We start from the raw sequence: 23,696 nt of genomic DNA on the forward strand, positions 1-23,696 counted from the left end.
TCGGTAATTAAACTGGTATTATTTAAAAAAGTAAAAGTTTTTATTTTTAGATGATGTAAAAATATTTATTTTTAAATAATTTGCTCAATTGAAGTTCCTGCTGAGAAAAAATAGAATGTTTTTTTTAATTTCTAATTTAGTTGTTTAATTAAGTTTAGTATTTTGAAAAAAAATGACATTATTATTTTTTTACTTAAAAATTAATTATAAAATTATTGTACAATAAGCTTACTTGTTTAGGAGAAGATTTGAAACATATATACATAAATACGTAGCCACAATGATTTTATTTATATTAAATTTATTTATGTAATATACGTAAGATTTTATTCTAAATTGAGCACCAGATTGCATTTTTTCTGAATGGAAACGATGGATGTTTAAAGTAATTCAAAAAGATCAATGAATAACAAAGAAAACTTATAATAAAGACAGTTATTAAAATTTAAGATTTATTTAATTTTTGAATCAAGTTGGTGAAAGTTAGTAACCGCTAAGGGTAACTTCATTACCGATCAGTTTCTTTATAGGTTACTCTCTTTTTATTATGAAAAGCGCATACACGTTTATTTCTTTCTTTTCTTTTTTTTTTCTTTTTTTTTATAGGAAAAAGTAGTCATTTAGTAATTTGAAATTGAATGAACTTCCCTTTCTTAATAAATAAGAATCAAATGAGACAGCATGTAAAATAATAAGTATTTAATTTTAATTTCACTGTTAAATCACGTGTATGCGTTTATTAGCTTTCAAATATGACTTTAAAAATTACTCACTCAAATCATTATAATGATCTCGGAAGGGAGCATTAAAGCATTGAATTCCCCCCCCCCTTAATTCCAACAAGGATAACTAATTCTATTTTAATTAACTACGTGATAGCAGAACAACTCGAATGAGAATTTACAATTCCTCAAAATGAGCTAAACTAACAGTAATTAAGATAAAACAGGAGATAAATATTACTCAGGAGTTTGAAGTATACATTTTCTTAAGTGAATGCGAAGCTCATCAACTTAAAAAAAATGTCCCCCATTCTACATTTCCTACACAAGAGACGCACTGTGGGATATTACATAGCAACTCTACATTTTATCTACGTGAAAAGCAGATCAGAGCATTAAGTTATTCGCGCAGTTAGCTGTATGCCACTAACGACATCAAACTCTTTCAGTAGAATTCTCTTATTTGGCATTTTTAAATAATTAGAATTTGATATTACAATCGTTTCAAATCTGTCCCTATCATTAAAGCCAAAAGAAAAATAACTGAAACTTTTATTTTTCCTCGTGCTCACTCGAAATTCGGCCAATTCTTTTCTCATAACATTTATTTTTTTATAAGCAAATTACATCAGATAAGAGAAAATCTCAAACAAACGTGCCATAAATATTATGACGTATATATAATATCTTTTCTAGCACACTTAAACTCCTCTAAGTATAATGACTACTGGTTAGGGAGGCAAAACTAATCGTTCTGGAAAATACAAGGTTTATGGCAGTCTCTTTAAGAATCTTTATCTCTTTTAAGAATCGATATCCTTAGATTCTTAATAAGGGATGATTTCAATTTTTAAGAAGCTTTTGAAAAGTTCTCGGTTAGAACTGCAACCAAATAGGAATATAGAAAGTAGGAAAACGAGACTGTATGATAGCATTCATAACATATAGTATATATATATCGTTAGACAGGAATTTTGCTGAAACGCTCTTTTGGTTCCCGCACTTATTAGATTCATCATCGGAAAATAAATGCCGGTGTAATTCAGAAGTCACAGTTAAAGTGAAACCTGAATATAAGTAATTAGAAAATAATTATTTTTAGATTATATTGCTTTTGCGTTTTACAAATTCATTTTAAAGCTGTAAAAATTGAAACTCATTTTCTAAAATACATAAAATTATTCTAAACTTTTTAAACGTATGATGTGCTGAAAATATATCTTGCATAATATAATAAATAACATTTCTTGAGCTATATGATTTAGTATGAAATACGAATTAAATTGATTTTGCACTCATTCTCAAGTCTTGCTATGAAATTAAGAACATTTTCTCAAGTAAGTTTTGCTGATTTTTCAAATGCAGGATTCGAAAATTGAAACATACCTCAAGATGTGGAGATTCATGGAAAACCGGCCTTCCGTCTTTGTCAGTTCCTACGAAGAAGGAGTTCAGCGTGTTTTGGAAGGAAACTACGCTTTTCTCATGGAATCGACAATGCTAGACTACATGGTGCAAAGAGACTGCAATTTGACACAAGTGGGGGGATTACTAGACTCCAAAGGTTATGGAATTGCTACTCCAATGGGTAAGGGCTATATTTGGTTCTGAACCGTTTTGTATGTGTTAATTCTTCTATCGAAGATTATATATTTGCTGTTATAAAAACACATTTTTATTTTAGCAAGTTATTAACACATTAAGCTCCATGCCAGTTACCAATGTTCTTTTCCTTTAAATAAGAAAAATTGTAAAGTATCGTTCTTATTAATTGCGTATCTACTAAAATTGCACTTCTTGAGATTATTTATACATTTTTAGTTTGTAGGTTCATAGTTTAAAATTAAATCAAATTTTTAACTAGACATTAGTAATTTGAATCTTAAATTTATATTTGAATATTTCAAAAAACGAATGCTTACAAACGTAAATATGTAACCTGGTTAAGCACTGGTCATGTATATTTTACCATGAAATAAACAATTATTTGGATTTTATGGAATTTTTTCTGATGTGAGATGCCTTTCACTTAAACAAAGGATAAATGTCAGCGACATTTATGTTAGGAATAGGCATATACCAATAACCGGCTACTCTGACCCGTCCGAAGGCACACGGAGAAATCTGAATGACCAGACAGCTGCAACAGAAACACTAGCGGGAATTGTGGTTGAGTCCTAAGGAACAACCCCTAGTCACGGTACAACCCTTCCCTTGGAAAGTACGTGCCGTCTTCGATGGAAGCAGCCGACCCCCACCTTTTTCTGTACCTACCAGGGTGGCGAAAACCAACCACCATACCTGAGGCTTCTCATCCTCATCTTTGAGGTGTTTCCATTCAGAGAGAATAAGCATATACAGTGTGTTGCCATATCCGACCGACACATTCAAAGTGATGACAGTTGTCATCAAGGAAATGAAAATTACCATAAAATATAAGGTTGCAAATCATGTTTGGTTGATAAAAATCGCAAAAATAGAGTATTTAGATGAATAGCTAATGTAGCCAGACGCAGGTTACCAACATTCAATGTGGTTGTGCAATGACTATCGCTGCCGCAAACTTTGAACAATTCCCATAAATTTCTCGCCGTTCCCTTTCTCATGTTGAACTGTGATGCATTGCCTGTACTGTAACCCTGTATTACATCAAATGTTTTTCTACTTATTATTGGTCTTTCTTTATTTTCACGATTTTCTCACACTAAATGAGGTCTACATCCCCCATGTTCTAGGGCACATTTTCATCCTCTGAATTTGTCTGGAAAATTCGGAAACACCCTCTTTATAGATTCTATGAATTATATCAAATCAATGAAATGGTACTTCTGTGACTAGTATCTTTTAAACTATCATTGATAAGATCATTTCATTTTTATTTTGAGTTCCATTTAGGAGTTACAAATGCATAATCAATGAGGAATTTCTTGAGCCTTAGTTTTTTAGACTTTGGTTCAAATACATGAAACAGATAAGAATTCCCATATTTATCTGATATTCTCGGTATATACAGAAACCTATCCCAAGAGTTACTTTTCCCATCTTTATGGAGTAGCAAGAAATTTCCCATATTAATCACATAGCTAATAAGTATTTTTGTAATTAATTACACTATTTATTACCTTTCCTGTAATTTTTAAAAAATTAATATGTAGAAAAAATTTATCTCTTAGTAAATTTTGAAGTTTTTATATTAATACTTTTGCATGCATGATTCTTTTTTCCTTACTGCGGTGCCTTTATTTTTAGGCATTTAATAGTTATTAAACTTTTAACTACTCTTTTCTAATGATTATTTCACGACTCATTGTAATAACATGATCTAAAGTTTTAGAATCTAAACTAAGTTTAGTAATGTGTTTCATTCCTATTTCATTATTCTTTTAAATATGTTCTTAGAATTACAGTGTCTAATATAATCATATCATACCATATTGAAAGGTATGATAAAATTATTTTTAAAAAATGCTGCATTATGAGAAAGATACGATTTTTATAAGTAAAAAAGAATTGCAATGAAGATATTAATTCCAAACATATCAATATCAAACACTCATGACAAAATATGTTTCGAAACACAAACTTTATTTAAAAAAAAAGCAATAGAGATGTATCAGTAAATTTTCAAAATAGACCATCAGAATTCCGTTTATATAAATATTTATTACTTTTTTTTAGAATCCCTCTTTAAAATGAAATATAACAAATATTAAAGTACCATGTGACATAGCCATAAGACAGCAACAAAAGGTATCAATACTAAAAATACAAAAATTAAACTTCAATAATTTTTCAAAATAGACTACCAGAATTCCATTTATAGAAATATTAGTCTCTTTTTTTTATAATCTCTCTTGAGGAGTAAATATAACAAATATTAAAGAGTCATGTGACCTAGCCATAAGACAGCAGCAAAAGATGTCAATACCAAAAATACAAACTGAAAAAAAAAACACTAAAGAAACTAAAAATTTTCCAAAATAGACTATCAGAATTCCGTTTATAGAAATATCTATCTCTTTCTTCAGAATCTCTCTTGAGGATTAAATATAACATATAGTCATAAGACAGCAGCAGAAAATTACGAAGAAATGACATTTTTTTCTGCCGTGTTGGAAAAGATATTTTAAATATATGCCCCCTTTCTAATAACAGTGATGCACAAAATAATATATTTTTTTAAATACATTATCTCTGAACGGCCATAAATAAAAGCAATTATAAATCCTTACCTTGCAGGTTCGCCTTGGAGAGATAAAATATCCTTAGCCATCCTTGACTTGCAAGAGAAAGGAGTCATTCAGATGCTGTACAACAAGTGGTGGAAGAGTCCTGGTATTACGTGCTCCAGAGACGATAAGAACAAAGATGGAAAAGCGAATGCCTTGGGGGTGGACAATATAGGCGGAGTATTCGTGGTGCTAATGTGTGGTCTGGCTGTTGCAGTGCTAACAGCGATTGCTGAATTTTGCTGGAACTCCAAGAAGAGCGCGCAGTCTGCGAGGGTAGGTATGCACGCTTTTGTCTCTTTGTCTTGTAATTGAAAGTATATATTTTTTAAACAATCACTTCCATGTTTCCTAGAATATTAATATAGGATTAATATAATAGAGATTTTAAGTTGTAGCTATCTTGGGCATAACCTAGCATGCCAGAGAAGACATATTCCTGTTCATAGTTAAACACTCCTGAATATGATTCTAGTGAATTTATAACTAATTCGTATAATGGTATTAAATTTATTATCAAAAAAAATCGATACCATGCGTAATACAATCAATATAACAGATTGTTTTAAATCGTAGAGTAATTCTTAGAGATCAGTAACATGAATTACATCATTTCACGTTGATGTCACCGCTTGTAGCACTTCTGTATATTCCGTGCGCGCACGATACTTGAATTATAATTGCCATAAGTTATTTATAAACTCAATAAACGAATTTTTTTTTAATTGCAAGTAAGATTTTGTAGTCAAACATTTAATTTAATTATCATCGTCTCTTGATTAATATTTATTAAATATTGAATTTTGTATTTTCGAATATGTGCACGTACAATTGAATAATTTTGAATTTTAAACAATCCTAAACTCTGTGCTTATTTTTTTTAAAATCTAAGTACTGCTTATTGTTTTGTACAAAATTAAAATTCAATAAATCATAAATATCAATGTAACCAATATAATGACGATTAAAGTTAAGTTAATACAATAATTAATGTTTACTTTAATGTTATATTATGCGGCTTTGCCGAATGATGCAATGTCGCCTTTCTGACAATATAAAATCATTTATACGATACCGTATAATTCCGTTGGATTAAAAGCCACTATTTTACTAGAGAAGTCCAATGTATAGTTTGCAGGATTTCCGCAGACACTTCAGTAGCGATTCTGTTCATTTATTAGCCCATTCAAGCAAAAGAAAAATATCTTTATTACTCATTCTTAAGTTTGAATCTTCTCATATTTTAAACAAATCAGGCATTGGTTTTTCGCATCCTTACCTCTAAAAAAATATTTTAATTTTAGTTTCATTTGACAATTTGAATCGTAATCTGACAAAATTTGTTTGAGAACGTTAGATCAAAATAATATGCAAATTTTATAATTTATCCAATAATTTTATGGCGTCATGACCCTTCATGTTAATGAAAACGATATCAAAGTATATAAATACAGAAATGTGATTTTTATAAATTTATTTTTATATTTAACGTTTTGCTAATTGAATATACAAAGGGTGCTCAAATGGAAAAAGTACGAAACGACACTGTGGGTATAAATGAAGACTTTATTCAAAGTATAACCATAGGCCTGAACACAACGATCCCATTGATTAACGAGTCGTAGGATTCCTTGCTCCCAGGTGGCCGAGACGAGACCCAGTCTTTCACAGCGTCCTTGAGTTCGCCATCCGAGTTGAAGGCTCCCCTTTCAGATGTTTTTTCAAGGGACCCAACACATGAAAATCGCAAGGCAACATGTCCGGGCTGTAGGACGGATGGTCGAGCTGCTCCCACTTGAACTTGGCTAGTTTCGTGTTTGTGACCCTGGAGATGTGTGGATGTAACAGAATTACACCTTCCGTCAGTAGCCCCAGTCTTGCGTAGTCTTCGGAGTGTCTCACTGTACACATCGGAGTTAATAGCTCTTCTGTACTCGAGGAATTCCACAAGTAGAGGACCTGCCACGTCAGTTGGGTGGCTCTTTTTATAAGAGCCTCTGCTTTCTCCTGCGCATGCTCCGATCAACGCCGGAGACTCCAATTGCATCCCCAGATGTCTCGCTACGTTCTCCCATAGCGGTATAGACAATTATGCTAACGCTTACGTTGTTACGACGTTTCGCACCTTTTCATTTGAATTCCCTTTGTATATATATATAAAAAGCATGAATCAAAGCATAGAGCACATGCCATCGCTAGATCTAAATTGAGTCATAGCACTACAAGTCATCAGAGGGTGCTACAAATTCTGAGCAAAGGAGACTAATCAACAAAAATAAATCCGATAAAAATGAAAACAATATTTTTCAGTTTAAAATTTCCCATTCGCATTAAACAAAAGAAGTTGGATTTATAGACGTTATTTCATTATGATGTTCACAAGAAATGTGATTAATGAATGAAAATATGGAAAACACCGTTGAAGATCACATTAATTATATTCCATATAATTCATGAAATATTTTTCATTAAGAAAAACGAATTCTATATGTATATTTGTTCATTTAAAGTCAAGTTCCTTTTTCATTAACATTCCGTTAGTCACAACTTATCTGACGGATACAAGATTACTTCTTTTTTCCAATAACTAGATTTTGCTAAATTTAAGGGCACATTCTTTTTCGCTATTTTCCTAGTTGGTTTGGGAAAAAAATGTGTTTTTATTTGTGTTTACTGTAAATTGCGTTTATATATCTGTAATATTCTATTCCTAAACTGTATTATTTTCTAAAGTTAACAATAAATGCTGATGTATCAGTGGGATACATCGCGACCACGTTTGTTTGATAAACACACACACGATTAATGAAGTGTTAAGGTTTTATCTTTTTTTCAGTAAATCAATGAAATTTAAACTAGTAGTTCTTTCTTTTATGATAGAATAAAAGTTCCTTAAATCAATCGCAGTATTTTCTTTTTATTAAAGATATATTTACTAACAATAAAGATCAATTTGATTTTGTTATTTGCATAAAACTCAAATTTGTCTGATTTCATTCCATTACTATCGAAACTATTTTCTTTATTATTATTATTATTATTTTGTTTGACTATTTCCGCAAATCATCATCACTCCATGAAGCTATCTTTTCCCATTTGTTGTATTTTTCCACCCTGCAAATAGCCTAATTTTTCATATTGAATTAAGTCGCATTACAGAAAAAATCAGACGATAGGTGATAAGATAAAAAAATACATCTCATCTCAACTCGATGAAAAGAATGATAAAGAGACAGATTCCGAGCACGCGATTATTACCGGGACATTAGAGAGATGGTACAATGGGGGAAAAACGAGAGAAACCCATTAAGAGATGTGACAAAAATAAATAGAAACTTGTCCGACTGTCGAAAGAAGGAACATTAAATATTCATCTGCGTGTCTGTTAGGGTCTTTTCGGAGATTCGAACAGATAATCGGTGCGGTAAAGGGGAGACTTTGAAATTTTACCTTAAAGCATCTTGGTGTAACTTTTTCTGCCGATGCTTTTAACAAGAAAGGAAATTACTCTTTCCTGCTGACATGTACTCAAACAAAGAATTGAATTTAACTTTAACTTTCAAGATTTTCCTTTCAATTTTCATTCTTAAGATGAGCGGTTGCTTGGTAATTGGAAATGGCAAAGTTGGTGGTGGTTTTTTTTTCTCTACTGTTTATTGAATAATTTAAAAACCGACACAAAATTTAATTGACAATCATTAATGACGATAAAAAAATAGATATTTATAATAATATCGTTAACCTGCGTGCCTGAATTGTTTGAATCAACTATTTGTTTAGTGCCAATAGGAAGTGATAAAATGACAGTAAACAATTCCATAAAAAATAAATAGAAAATTCCCTGGGATAAAGGAAGTATATCATTGCATAATTAATACGCATGCTTGAAGATTTCTTTTTTTCTTAATCTTATTTATTATTTTTTTTTATTTAATTCCTTTCCTTAGATTGAACTTGTAAATATTTTTTCCTAATTACAGCCAACTATTTTAAAGTTAATTTCAACCAATTTTGTTCATTAATTTATGTATGTTTAAATATACATACATAAATTAATGAATAAAATTATTAATTTTATTATTTTTTAATTAATTTATGTAGTTTTAAATCTTAAATTGACATTGGTTATTATGCAGAAATTATTTTATTTATGCAAATTTGCTATTTATAAAGGAATTTCTCTAGATTATTAACGATAAATTTTGAGAAAAGTGATAAAAACGATTTAAAACATTATAATTTCAAAATAAAAATATAGGAGAATTGATAAAAATCAAAATTAATCAAAAGTTACTTAACAATGTTTAATGCAAACGTTTTTTGGTTGCAGAAGGTATACAACTATACTTAAACGTCGCAGTAGTTTTTGTTAAGCGCGCATAATTTGCATTTATGATAACATATAAGGAGCAATATCCCTTAATTAGTACTAAATTTTGTAATTTAATAAAATGTTAAGTAATCAAAGTTTTCCGTCCTTTTGTTAAAATTAGAAATAGGCAAATATTGTGTAAGATTTGTTATTCACTTTATTTAGTAACACTTAATATGTTTTAATTAGTTAGCTAAATATAAATAATTTGTTATGCTAAGAATATTCGGCTTAGGCAAGTACCCAATAAAAAAAATTATCAAATTTGAAATCGTTTGAGCCAAAAATAGAATTTGGTCCGAGATTTATATTGTTTACGACTTAATTCGGCCGTGTAAACCAGTCCGCTAGAGTATGCAATCAACAATATTTTCTCATCAAGGGAGATGGAAAAAATACTTACTTCAGGGGTATCTATAATTTACTCCAAAAATAGAAAATTAAAGAATACATTAATCATTTCTTATCTACAATTATTTATAAAATTTCATTTATATATAGTTAACACATTTTTGTAGAACTATGATGAATACTGCATTTCAAATTATCAAATATTCACTATGCCTTTCACTGCAATATTTTTTACCACATACAAATAATCACTGTTCATACTTTATCTGCGCAACAAAACTCAAAATTTGTCAAAATTCCACAAGAAAAATCTGAGAAACTTCCAACTGTTCCACAACGTTGCGTTGACCCCTTTTAAATACGCTTTCATACATGTGTAGAATTTCAATTTTAACATTCAAATTAATCTTTTTTTTTGTTCATTTTGCTGTCATAATTCAATCGCAGACACTAAAGTTTTGTAATTGGTCAACCGATTTCAAGATGTACTTGGTATGTGTCTGCCTCCATAAGCCAATCCAGATCGCTCTGGTCCAGATTAAAAAATGTGTAAACCCCTTCCTATTGGAGAAATCCCAAAGATTTTTTTGTAAGTGGAGCAAGCAATTAAGGACATAAATCATTAACGTTAATTGAAACGCCAATCAATTTCTGTCAGTCAAGCCGACATCAGTTGGTTTAACGTCAGTCAACTTCTTAATTCAAAAATGATAATATTAAACAATGTAGTGATCACATTAAATGAATATTTTTGGGTACAAAAAGGCAGATTTTGAACCAAAAGATTTAATATAAAAAGTTGTTCCACTTTGTTTCAGAAACTCCACAACATTTCACAATTTTGCTTATGATAGAGTGGTAGACTCAACACTGACACTAGAATAACCAAAATTGAATTATCTTGAATGGTAATGGTTCAAAACTTATCTTATTTGTCGAAACAACTGTGAAAATGCATTCTATGAATGCAATCAAAAGAACTAAAGCACGTGCAATTTTTGAAAATCCTAATCATTTTTTGCAAGATGTTGCCAATGAAAGTTTCTGCTTTTTTTATTATTTATTTAGCTGTTTTTCTTCAGTTTTTAAATTTTTGTCCACACAAATTTAAACAATTTTAATAAGGAAAGGAGGAAACAAAAGTAAATATTTTATTAATATTATTTTCTGAATGGTCATGTTGTAATATGGTAAAACAATTGATATTATAATATTACTTACTTTTATACAAAGTATCTTAATTCTATTATTTATATTAAGTTTATACTAAACTCTTTATTTTTGATGATATTAGCCTCTAGAAGCGAAAAACAGGTTTTATCGGTTGATATCAGTTTTTTCTTCGTATTTTAAGTTTTTAACCTCCCGTTAGATAATTTATTATAGACAGGCGCTTGATTCCTTATTGGTATTTTGCAGCCAATGTAATATAATTTCGGTGGAACAAAGACATGGAATTTCGCCTCTTAAAACTTTACAGAAACAAAGTACATTCATTGCTTACCATATTTTGATGCTATTTTTCATGCTATAACCATGGCAACATATAACCGCAGTTGTTAACATCCCAATATTTGATACTTATTTGTTGAAAGTAAAAGCTTGGGAAACAATGAGGCCAAGTTCCGAAAATTAAAATAAAAAATAATTTAATTAAAGTTTCGGATTTTAATTTACAAAAGCATTATGATTCATTTACTAATTAGAATGCTTCTTCTTACCTATGGCTACCCGAATCCTTTGAGCAAATTCGAAAATAAAAATGTTTTTAATAATTAGGAAGAAATAAAGCTAATTACTAAGTTTGTGAAAATATATGCCTTGTTGCCATCCACGAATGAGAAACAAAAATCATTTCATATATCATTTGAAAACGCAATACAATTTTGGATTTCCAAAAGTAGCTAATTAAAGCTGGAAAAGTCATAAAAAGAATGATAATCAAAGCATACATGTGACATTTCAATAAGCCTAGTAAAGTTAGTTTCATGAAAAAAATAACACATTTTGGATTATTTATCGCACAGATCGAGTGGATTTATTTCATTAATTTTTACGAAAAATATGTATTAATCCTTTGCTCTGGGAAGAGTATTTCGATGCATAATTATTCATCTAATGCAAGGATTTGTTTATTGATTCGAAAAATAAATATACATAATTATCTTAAGCTGAATTGAAAACTTATTTGTAACTTACCATTTTCCAAGCATTTTTAACAATCAAAGTTTAAAAAAATAAATGAATGAAGCGTCTAGATTATGCACCGTTTTGATTGGTGCCGGAGAGAAGACATCCAAGTGCAAAAGGTTATTAAATATTAATTCTTCACTTTTACTTTTAAACGGTATTAATCTCCTTTAATAGAAATTAAAACGGTAGAAATCCCCTTTAATATGAAGAAATTTTATTATATTTTATACAGAAACGGCAATTTTTTTATGAACTGAATGTTTCGTCAGCTCACTTTAGAATTTTCTTTATGTTTAGTTCTTATAATTGATTATAAATATAATTCTATAAATATTATGATATGGACTCTATTTTCTGTGCAGTTACCTATATATCAACAAATCCAAAAACAGTTCTGAATCATTAATATGATCAGATACCTTGAGAACTAAAGATACTTACATTCCAAGTACAAAAGCAGTTTCTATGCCACGGCTTCCTAATTATACTAACTATTCCAGAATATTGGTTTCTTATATTATTATTCTTTGTATTAGTTTCTTCGCTAGATCATATTGGGTGAAGAATAGACTGGAATTCGCAATCTGGCAACACTAATACACTGTATGATAATGTTAATAAAATATTCTACCTACAATAACTGAGAAAAATTAAAAATTCACATACATATTATTATTACCATATAATTATTATTATTATCGATTCAACACATGTTCTTTTATTATTCTACTGAAACTAATAAAAGTTCGAATATTGTCCAATTCCTTAATAACAATAAAGCGTATTCCCTAAAATCCAGTCGTTTACAATAAATGGAATTGAATAATATAGAAACAGTTTTCTACTTTATTTCTTATATTATTGCCTGCATATAAGATGTGCTTTTTTATTTTTTTAATTAAATATTAATTTGATATACAGTTGTGCTTTTGCAATGATAGGTATCCGAAATTCTTCTTAACACTTTTATTGAAGATTTTTAAATAGATTTTCTAATTAATATTTATATAAATTTTATATGCTTTTTTATAATAAAAATGGTTTTAAACTTTATACCAAATCAAATAAAATTGGAAACTGTAACTTCCTTCAATCATCTGATCGTCCAAGCCTTCCGTCATCAGCATAAAAAAAAGAAACAAAAAATTTCTTTCTTATTTTTTTTATTCAAATTTAAGAGTTCTAACTAAATTTACAGTCTCCAATGGAAAGATCTAAAGGTTTATTGGAAAGATCTAAAGTTTCTTCAAATAAAAATGAAAAATTCCATTCTTTGAATAAGTAAGTAACTTAGAAGCCGAAAATATTATTTATACTGCCTAAAGGCTAGAATCTATAAAATTAAATTTAGTTTCAGATTTCGATTTCGAATAATTTCAAAACGTTCTTGCGTTGTTAAATAATTTTATGATCGCAGCCAGGAGCCTAGGTCGATGTTATAGAATCCAATTGCCTTCCATCAACCGTGAAGAAAATGTTTTGAGTTCACTAGAAGAGTTTAATTTCTTAAACTTTTTATTCGATTCCATGACCTGAGTTAATGAAGTTTGTAGAAAAACAATCCACCACCTTGAATTTATTGAGAAAATAAAATTTCTAAGTTTACGACTATACAGATTTATATTTAAAGCTATTTTGATAAATGTGCCTTTATTTAATATTTAAGAAATTTCAATATTAATAAAATGTATTGGTTAGGATTCCAGTGTATTACATGAGTAAATTTTAATTTTCAGAAGTACAACGACGGACTCTCCCACAGTTACCTGCAGGTAATGAACCAATTATTATGAGAGATTTACCAATAATATCCTTTTGTTATTTTATAAAAATGAGAATTTTTGTTAATGAACCAGCATGCTTGCATGGTAGATACAATTGAGTAGAAAGTTCATCTTTAATACATTTGAAGCAATTTGTTAGTATGTCCTGATTATTTTTGTGAACTGTTTGCAAAATTTATTTTAATTTTTCATAAAAGTATAAATTTTCCTTAAAAAATTTATTTTATTTTATTACTTTCCTATTGAATGACATATTCAATCTAATATAAGGATATCCATCTCATAATTGAGAGAGTTAAATAAATTGTTTTATTTAAGTCGTGAAAATAGATAAAAATTGGAAAAACTTTAAATTTTATAGAACAGTAGATTTATTTTCGAAGCATAATATGAATGTATACTGCCATTTGTAAATTTAATGCTGTTGCTTTTTTCTCGCCTTCAATCATTTGCATTTTGGAGAATATCTTATTTGCAGTGATTAGTTTAAAAATTTAGGCAAGATATAAGCCAATAATTCTGGATTTGACAGACGACTTAATTTTTATCAAAACGTTTATTCACGCTATTAAATACTTCAGAACATGAAAATAATTCTATTTACCAATTTTCCAATATTTTCAAACTTAAGTGATGCTGATAATTGGTTCTAAACATGAAAATAATTTCATATGCTACTTTTCAAATATTTACAAATATGGCTGCAAATATTTGTAAAATTCATGTATCACAACTTAACTGAATTTTGTATTTATATCACAACTTTTCGGATAATCATTTTACTCATTTGTATAGAATTGCATATTGATTCGTTATCAACAGAAAAAAAAATGATCGAAGGAAAAAATATTTCTTTCGAAGATTTAAAACCTTCAGAGTTTCTTTCAAATTGAATTCTTGGCAATAAAGCTTTCCCACATATTTTTGATATGATGATTTGTCCTTTGTTAAATATAATTGTCCAAGATGTCTGTTGGGATGTATTATGTTATGTTTTCATTTTTTATTACTCGCTTTTAAAAATGGTGCTATAATTTGATAAATTTGGGCAAGAAATTATTTTGACTCTGTGGCTTTATCGAGACTTAAAAAAAATTAATTGTTTAATGATTTTTGACAATTTTATATGTCATACTCTAAAATCTATGAACGATTGAAATTTAATTTCCATATCTTACTCATGCTAGTAAGATTTTTTCAGGATAAAATTGCATTTGCAATATGTAATATTCAATCAAGGTATTTAAAAAAGAAATGAAACAATTTTAAAAACTTATTTTTATTAAATATTAAAAAGTAGAAATTTTTATTTTAGATTTGTTCCGTTTTTAATCTTTATTTATAATTCATTTAATAATTTTTCATTAATATTTTTTTCTAATTCTTCATAAAATAATACCATTTACACAGAATAGAGTTTTAAATAATTGGAATAATCGATTAACTGATAATTAGATATTAAAAATGTTAAATATAAAAAAAATATTTACGAAAACATTATTTTCATCGACAGCACGTAAGTGTACAAAATTTGAAAACTTGAATTACAAGACTTACGTGAAAATCAAATCATAAATTTCTTTTTTACAAACATGAAACACATAATCATAAGGGCTTCAAAAATAAAGATAAAAAAACCAGCACAGATATATTTACTATAACGAAGCATCCTCTTTCAAATGCTGGTCTTCAATTTTAGATTAAATAATTATTGCTACGTAACCTAAAGTTTATGTAGAGTTTTGAATGTTCTTTTAAATTCTTGTCACTTTTGAATATCAATGTAAATGAAAAGGAGTTCTAAATTATCTTTCCGCTCAGAGTCATCCCCATTGTAGGAAACAACCACTGTGAATTTAAAAATAAAAGTTGTCCGAATGCCACATAGCTCATGGTGATACAAGCAGCGAAATAAGAGGAACCGAAGGTTCATCAAGCATAACATCGCTTCATAACTTATAACAAAATGTAGACTCAACACTGACACTAAAATAACCACAACTGAAAGACCTTGGGTAGTAATGATTCAGTTATGCAAGAAACTAATAGAAAAAATTAGCGATATGAAAATTCATGAAAAAATTATTAGTGTGTATGTACAAATTCAAGAAATTCACATAATAAAAATATTTAAGACTAAAAACGAACCTGAATATTCGAATAGAATTAAACAATAGCGAATCTCCTAATCTATAACCATTATAGCGATTTTTTTAAATTCTTTATATAAGAGATCATGACTTCCAAACACCTTACATTTTTGAGAGAAATAAAAAAAATATATATATATTTTACAGACATTTTCTGTGCCAATAAAAAAAAACTCTTAACAGGAATTCTAGCTATCATTTAACCGATTTCGGAAATTTCATTTTCATACGTAAATTCTTGAGACCTAGAATTGTGACCAATCGTCACCTGCTTTCCATTGTCTTATAGTTTGAGAAATGTCACAAACTGAAAATATTCCAAAATTCCCATCCTTAACAAATAAGCCGATTTCGCCAATTTGAAGACTTAACTAACCTGTCTCAACGATAGTTATTTATTGTTCAAATCAAATTTAATATCACTAAGATAAGAACATCGCAATTTTTTTTTCCTTACTTCCCCACCCCAGTCTCCAATTTCATTATTCGTTTTCACAGATGATGTATTTATATATTACCAAAAATATCATTTGTTCTATCAATCGAACGAATGTATGCTTTATCGTAAATGGTTTTATCATGAACCTTTTTTTGTTTTATTTTTTAAAAGATGAGGTATAACCGAAAACTTTCCTTAATGAATTCAGCAAGCAGAAAGTTAATTTGTGGAAAATCAGTTTTTGTATTTAAATATCTGATGCATTCATTTCTTTAGTTGTTTCACAATACTTTCCTTCGTGGATTTAGATGAATATAATCAGATATCTATGCCAAGCAATGTAATCCATTATCAAGTCAAACATTTCATTTGACATGAAATATTAACATTTTTGTTTAATGCAAAATCATTGAATGAGTTTACATACATTATTTTGAAATTATAAAAATATTAAATATACTAAACAATTTTAATACTTTTTTAAATAGAAGGGATTAAAAGTTAATAGGAATGATTAAAAGTTTTCTGTAATACATCTCTGAAATATTTCAATATTTTAAATGCTAATTTATTTAGTATTATTTAGGAATGAACACATTTTGTGAGCTTCAAAAAATAATAAAACTAATATATTTTTTTATTGACTCAGACGAGTAAAAAAAAATGAAATTTGAAAAAATAAAATATGATAGTAAGCAATGACAGTTGAATATTTTGTTGAAAAATATTTGTTCTAATGAAGTTGATACTGCTCGGAAGGTAAAGATTAATATATATATATATATATATATATATATATATAGGGATGCTAATTATTAAACACATTTTAAAATCATGATTTTCAATCATGTTAAACGTAGCTGTACATACATTGAAAAAAATTTTTTGTCTTTATTTATTTAAGGTATATGTAAAAAATAAATGATTTCTTAAAGGAGAAATTACCATTTTAGTATATTCATTTCATTATGTACTTTATTGACCAATAAAGCAATTAATAGGAAAAAGATATTTCATAAGAATTATAAAATCATCAGTCGATTCTGATAGTCAAGTAATAGAAAAATAAAAATATCTTTAAAATAATCTATTGAAAATTAATATGAATATTACATCATCACATTTCCAAACAGTCAAAACACTATCAACATAATGCTACGATTCAAAATGTCATTTGGATATTTTGAAAATAGTTTTAGTGAACTGCGATTAGTTTGAGAAAAAAAATTAATGCGATTAATTAGAGGGAAAACTATTTAATTGAATGCTAACAGCCAAAATTATTTAGTGGAATGTTAGTAAAATACTACAGACATTTACAGCTAATCAATAAAATGTCTCTGAACAAGAAATGCAACTTAATTCAATTTTCCAATTTTACAGGAAGTAAAACTTAATCAAAAACAAATATTTCTGATTATATTTCACGTTTGGTATCAAAATAAAATCTTCAACTCATACAAAAATGAAAAAAAAAAAAAATACTTGTTAACGGCTGCGAAAAATTCAGTGCCATTTTCTTCTTATAAAATTTAGAAAACTAAGTTATTTTTTTATGTCATGGCAAAACTAAGGATAATATTTTAAGAGACAAAATGTTGCATGAATCAGTCTTTTTATGAAACTTGTATTCTTTTCAGACTTCGTGTTTAAATAATGAATGGAAGGCTTATAATAAGGAATAGATCTTAACTTTTAAATCACATAAAGCTAGTTTAAAATATTGCCTTTCGAAATGTAAATATTAGAAAAAAGGAATTACTTTCACTACAATTTAAGTCACTGAGAGAACAGCTTAATTGATCATCGGTGCTAATTAAACACTAATTACACTAACAGAGAGATATTTAATTGTTAATTAATATAATAATCTAGTATTTTTTTTCTTTTTCGCTTTTAAAGCATCTCTATGATCCTAGAGGTAAAGGTTAAATATGTAAAAATGAATTCGATCATGAAATATATTCAATTAAATCTTTTTTAAGAAATTTAAATTCATTCTGAAACCAATAAATTATAATCTAAAAACGGTAAAATTATTGCATTTTTTAATTATTCAAAATCTTTGAAAGTAAAATGATAAATAAATTTTATAATATCATTAGCAATGTGATAAAAATTAACCACATTTAAAATTTGCATGAAAAAAATGAAATGGTTTTAATAATGTTGTTTCCAAAGTTATGTAACTCAGGAAACATCTTAAAAGAAAGTTTTGTAAAACCTGTAATATAAATTTAAATATGTATTTGTATTTTATTTATTCTCTCAATAATTAACTTGTAAATTTAAAATACTACTCAAAAAATACTATTTTGATGTTGAATTACGGGAAATTAATTCTATTATACAAAATCCCGAAAACTCAGATAAATTAATTAATTGAATATTTATGACGTGGAATATAAATACTTCTACAAAGAAATCAAAAAACCGCATTTAATTATTAATTTATTGACACTCTTACATGTTGTGCTATTCCTGGAATTAAAAAAGGCATTTTAGAAATTAATCATCATTTACAAACATTACAAATTAATCAACACTTTTAAAAATTAAATAATGAGAGCATCTTTGCAAATATCCCAGCAATTTACAGATGACTAGGGATAAATAAAATTTATAACTTAAGTCTGATTAATAGGTGAACATTTAAAATATTATCATTGTAACTTGGTTTTTTATTCTTTTTTTACAAAAAGTTAATAAAATTGCTACACACTTAATTGTATTTTATCGCAAACTATTATTAATAAAATTTGACATACTACTAAAAAATTAAATTTCTTATATACCCCTGTTTTTCTGCAAAAAAAATAATTATAATTATAAACTATAAATAAATATCTTGGAAATTTCATTTGTTTTCAATTATTTTAAAAACTAATTTGAAATCTGTATTTTATAAACTAAAAAATAATTCACAATTTTTTAATCCCAAATCAATTTAAAATTGTGTCTTAGAAAACTAAATCTGAATTATTTCACTAATTTATGAGCATTTGACACATGTATCTTTTTAAAATCTTCTAAATTAATTGAATATTGAAGTTAATTTTTTTCTATTGAATGTCTTAAATATTTGAATTTTCAATTCTCAAAAAATCTTTGAAAGAAATAGGATCATATCTAAATATGAATGTATCATACTAAAATGTTCTCTTATCTCAAAATCTATAAAACATTATAAATTCCAATAAAATAAATTTTTTAGTCTGAAGTTTGTACTATGAAGTTCTGCCACATATTTTCCAGCTTGTTTTGTTTAATAAGTTTTCATAACGCTAAAGGCTTTGTATTTTAACTGGATTTTATTTTTATGAATAGTAAATGTGTCATTTCATTCAGTCTTATCTCCTTTTTAATTAATTTCATTAATGATGTAAGAAATATGCTAATCCAATAAAATTTATTCTTTATATATTTGTTAAATTTTGAGTAATGTCTCTTGTGATCACCAAGTAAAGGGAATGATTGAATTGAAAATACACAAAACACAAACAACTCGCAATTTTTTTTTCCTGAGATTTCTGTGATATTTAACAGCTTCTGTATTTAATCCATACAAGCTTTTGTTACCTTTTTTAGTTAAATTAGCATGCAAAAATCAGTAAGTAATATGATAAAATGTAATAAAGAATTGAATTATGCATTAAAACTGCAATTTATTTTAAATAAACACTTGAAATTTTAACATTAAAATTTTGAAAAAAAATCAGAAGTTGTGCAAAGGCAAGAAAGGGGTCAAAGTATCTTCTCATCATTTTATCAATTATATACAAGGTGGTTATAATTAAAGTTCTACTTTGAAATGATCATAAAAGGAAAACTACTAGACCAAATGCTATCAAATTTGGTAATAATTTAAAAGAGGTCATGGGAATTTCTTTTCTGCCAAAAAAAAGTCAAAAAATTCACCACCAATAATATTTATATGAAAATATAAATATTATTTTGCACCAGGTGTGAAATGGTGCTCTATCCAGTATTGGTAGTAGGACATGAAGACATCGGTTTAAAATGTGTTTAATCGTTTCTGAAAGGTGTTACAAAGCATGTTCAATGTGTGACTAATCTGAAAAACACTGTTTATAGTCATAATTGAAACAATTTGGCAAAACTTAAAGAAGCGAAACATCGACATATGCTTAACTTTCTTCCTGATATGCTAAGAGCTGCTGTTGAAAATATATTAATGCAATTTAACTTGCTTTCAGAAAATGGTGGACGCCACATTGAACATGCTTTGTAACATGTTTCAGAAACGATTGAATACATTTTAAACTAATGTCTTCATGCCCTATTTTGATTAATCCTATTTTGCTTAACAATATTGCATTCAGCGTCGTGTATGCCCTGGTGTTGAGTTTTTGAACGCTTTTCGCGGAAAAGAAATTCTATTCCTTTAAACTATTGTTTGTAATATTAACTCCATATAACAAGTTTGATAACATTAGGTCCAGTAGTTTTCCTTTTATGACCATTTCAAAGTGGAACTCTAATTTTAACCACCCTGTATTTCTAATAATGGATAAAACAGTTAAATAATCATATTGAATTATTCCGCGATCAATTCCTTTAAACAGTTGACTGAATATGATTTGGATTGACATAATTTATAATAATTGCCCAACGATAATTTATTTTCTCGCAATGTTTGATTTTTTTTTTTTTAGATTTTTTTTTAAAAAACCACATATATATTATATTATATTCGTCCAAAATGAAAATATAAATATTTTTAATTCTGAAATATAGTTTATCACCATTTTTAAATATTCATATATTCTGAATATTTGGAGTCATTATAAAATTACAACTCTAGACTCTCTTACACTAGAATAACTCTATTGAGGCAACATTGTAGATGAGGTTTAATTTTGAGAACACTAGGTTTAATTAATTACAAAATGTCTATAGAAATCTAAGGAAATACCGTTTTATTTTTCGAAACCAAATCAGTTTTTTTTTTCGAAAACCTTTATATTAAATTAAAAATGTAGGTGTGGAAATTTATTTCATTCAAAATCGCTATGCACAGGTATTGTCCAGACTTTTTAGCTTATTATGAAAACAAAAACAATTGAAGTAAATATGGAGAAAATAATTAAAGGAAAGGAGAGAATAATTAAAGAAAAGCAAACGAACTGAAAATGTCTATCAATGGTTGAATATGCATAAAATTTATTGACCATCTATAATTGCATTCAACAAAATTATATCCTGAAAATATATTATACTATATTTGTCTAATATAAAAATATGAATAATATTTTTAATTTCGCAATATAGTAAATCAGTAAAAGGAATGTTCAAATAATTGCGATATAGACAGTTTTTTATAGTGAATTTGATGAACATTGTCCAATGAAAATCAAAATTACTTATTTTGTAAGGTAATTCTCGATACTTGACGATCACAACAGAATGACACCAATAAGTATATATGCTCAAACTTCAATGACACCTATTGAATGTATTAGTGAAGTGAATATTTGGTTTCTTCCTGTACTATTTGCAGCAATCCCTGTGCGCGGAGATGGCGGAGGAGCTGAGATTCGCAGTCAAGTGCCGAGCTTCCAGACAACGCCCAGCGCTCCGTCGCCAGTGCTCGAAGTGCATCCCCGGTGCCACCTACGTGCCGGCTGCCATGGAGGGCCCGCAGGAGAATGGCATCATGCAGATGATCGAGATGAGGAAATCGCCCATCAACTTCGACTGTGGCGATTCCTAGTCTCCTCAGAGCACAGTAGTAGCAGCAGTGTCAACTACCCTCTACAGTCGTGAGCACAGCAACCGGCACAGGCCCGTATGCAAATGCCAGTCATAACACAAAAAAAAGTCTATAATCTTAGCACGCTTTAACATGCTGGAGGATTGATAAACAGGAATGCACTCCTATTGAATTCCTGAAATCCTCGCCAGGATAACATGGAAGACGTGAGATTCGGAGTTTACATCATTTCGTCCAGGATCTCCGGCTAGGACACAACTAGGTCCTGCTCTGAGAACATCGACAAAAGTTATTCTTTCATGTAGTCATTTTTCTCCTTCCAGTATTGATATATGTTTTGTTATTTGTTAGAACAGTACAACATGGACGATGTGAGACACGCATTTCATATTTATTACGTCCAGGATCTTTGGCTAGGACATACCTAGGTCCTGCTCTGGGAGTATAAATTTAAGTTATTTCCTCATGTAGTTGTTATCCCCTTCCGGTACTGATATATGTTTTTGTCACTTGTTAGATTTCCATCATCACCAATAAATGATTTTATTTAAAGCATTTTTGTGAGCTGAAAGGGCTACCTTAAAAAAAACTTCATGATGTTGCATGAGGTTTGTGGATGTTGAGACTTTTAAACAACCTAAGCCTAAAAAAAATGATGATCTTAGCAAAACTAAATTTTAAGATACCAGCTGAAATTGTTTGCTGTTTTTGTCATGAACATAGGGATTTTAGATCAGTATTCCATCTGGAACTCATATGTGAGGACCATTACATGTCGTCTCGTAACAGCAATGCTGTAAATATGAAATTGACTTGACAAGCACGAGCTTCATTCGATCAATAGAATTGTGTCTGTAGCGTTAAGACGTTAATTTAGAGGATGCGAGAACTGCCAAAACATGCGTACTTATATATCAAACATTGGTCCCTTTTTAAATATGGTAGTATTTTTAAAATTATTTCGAAAAATTTAGTCTAAACTCATTTAAAAGAATTATACGAAGTTTAGTGGTAGCGATGAATTAGAATGTTATGGACATTCCCAATAATCATTAATAATTACATTCTGCCTCTACTTTGATTTCAAATAAATTTTTCAGTGAATTAAAACTTTGTATCTCATGGATAACATATTGAATGCTAGTCATTAAAAATTCAGAATCATTTACTACTCCAGTAATCGCATTTTTTCACATTAGATTCTTGATAAGATTTAAACATTAAATTTATTTAAAGAAACCTTTCTAAATTTTAATTGAATCGAATATTAAATTTAATAAATGTCTAAACGTAGAATATTAATTCATGAATTATTCTAAATTAATGCTTCAAATAAAAGAGTAGAATATCCATGCTAAAATGTATTATTAGATTTATGAATTCTTATACACAAAACTTTAAATATGCGAAAATGTTGTCACATCTATTCCTTTATCAACACAAAATCTTCCATCTATCCTTTATTAATGCAAAATTCATATTATAAGTATTTTATGAAATCTAAATCTTCTTAAAATTAATGAAGCAAAGCTAAATTCTGAGAATTAATTTGTTCAAGTAGATTATAGAATAAATATATTTTTTTTCCTCTAAATTATTAGAATAGCTTCGATATTTTTTATGATGCAGCTCCTTAACTATATCATGTCATTGTGTCCGATTGTGATGTTTCAGTATATATATAAAAGTTTAGCTTTCATATACTAGATTTCAAGTAGTTAT

The 23,696-nt window shown here is 28.2% G+C and overlaps 1 protein-coding gene across 5 annotated transcripts in view; it reads left to right on the forward strand.

The window, feature by feature from the left end:
* LOC129969347 (glutamate receptor ionotropic, kainate 2-like) overlaps positions 1–23,209 on the forward strand; it is a 417,754-nt gene extending 394,545 nt beyond the window's left edge. For 2 of the 5 annotated variants that reach the window (XM_056083886.1, XM_056083885.1), the window contains exons 12-15: positions 2,088–2,310; positions 4,962–5,231; positions 13,604–13,639; positions 21,762–23,209. In XM_056083886.1, coding sequence (XP_055939861.1) covers positions 2,088–2,310; positions 4,962–5,231; positions 13,604–13,639; positions 21,762–22,027 — 795 coding nt within the window. In that variant the 3' untranslated portion in view covers positions 22,028–23,209. The remainder of the gene's footprint in view (positions 1–2,087; positions 2,311–4,961; positions 5,232–13,603; positions 13,640–21,761) is intronic. The other 3 variants (XM_056083889.1, XM_056083888.1, XM_056083887.1) reach the window with 2 other exon arrangements.
* Positions 23,210–23,696: the final 487 nt, after the last annotated feature.

The sequence above is a fragment of the Argiope bruennichi genome, chromosome 5 (assembly GCF_947563725.1).
Source record: "Argiope bruennichi chromosome 5, qqArgBrue1.1, whole genome shotgun sequence".
NCBI lineage: Eukaryota > Metazoa > Arthropoda > Arachnida > Araneae > Araneidae > Argiope > Argiope bruennichi.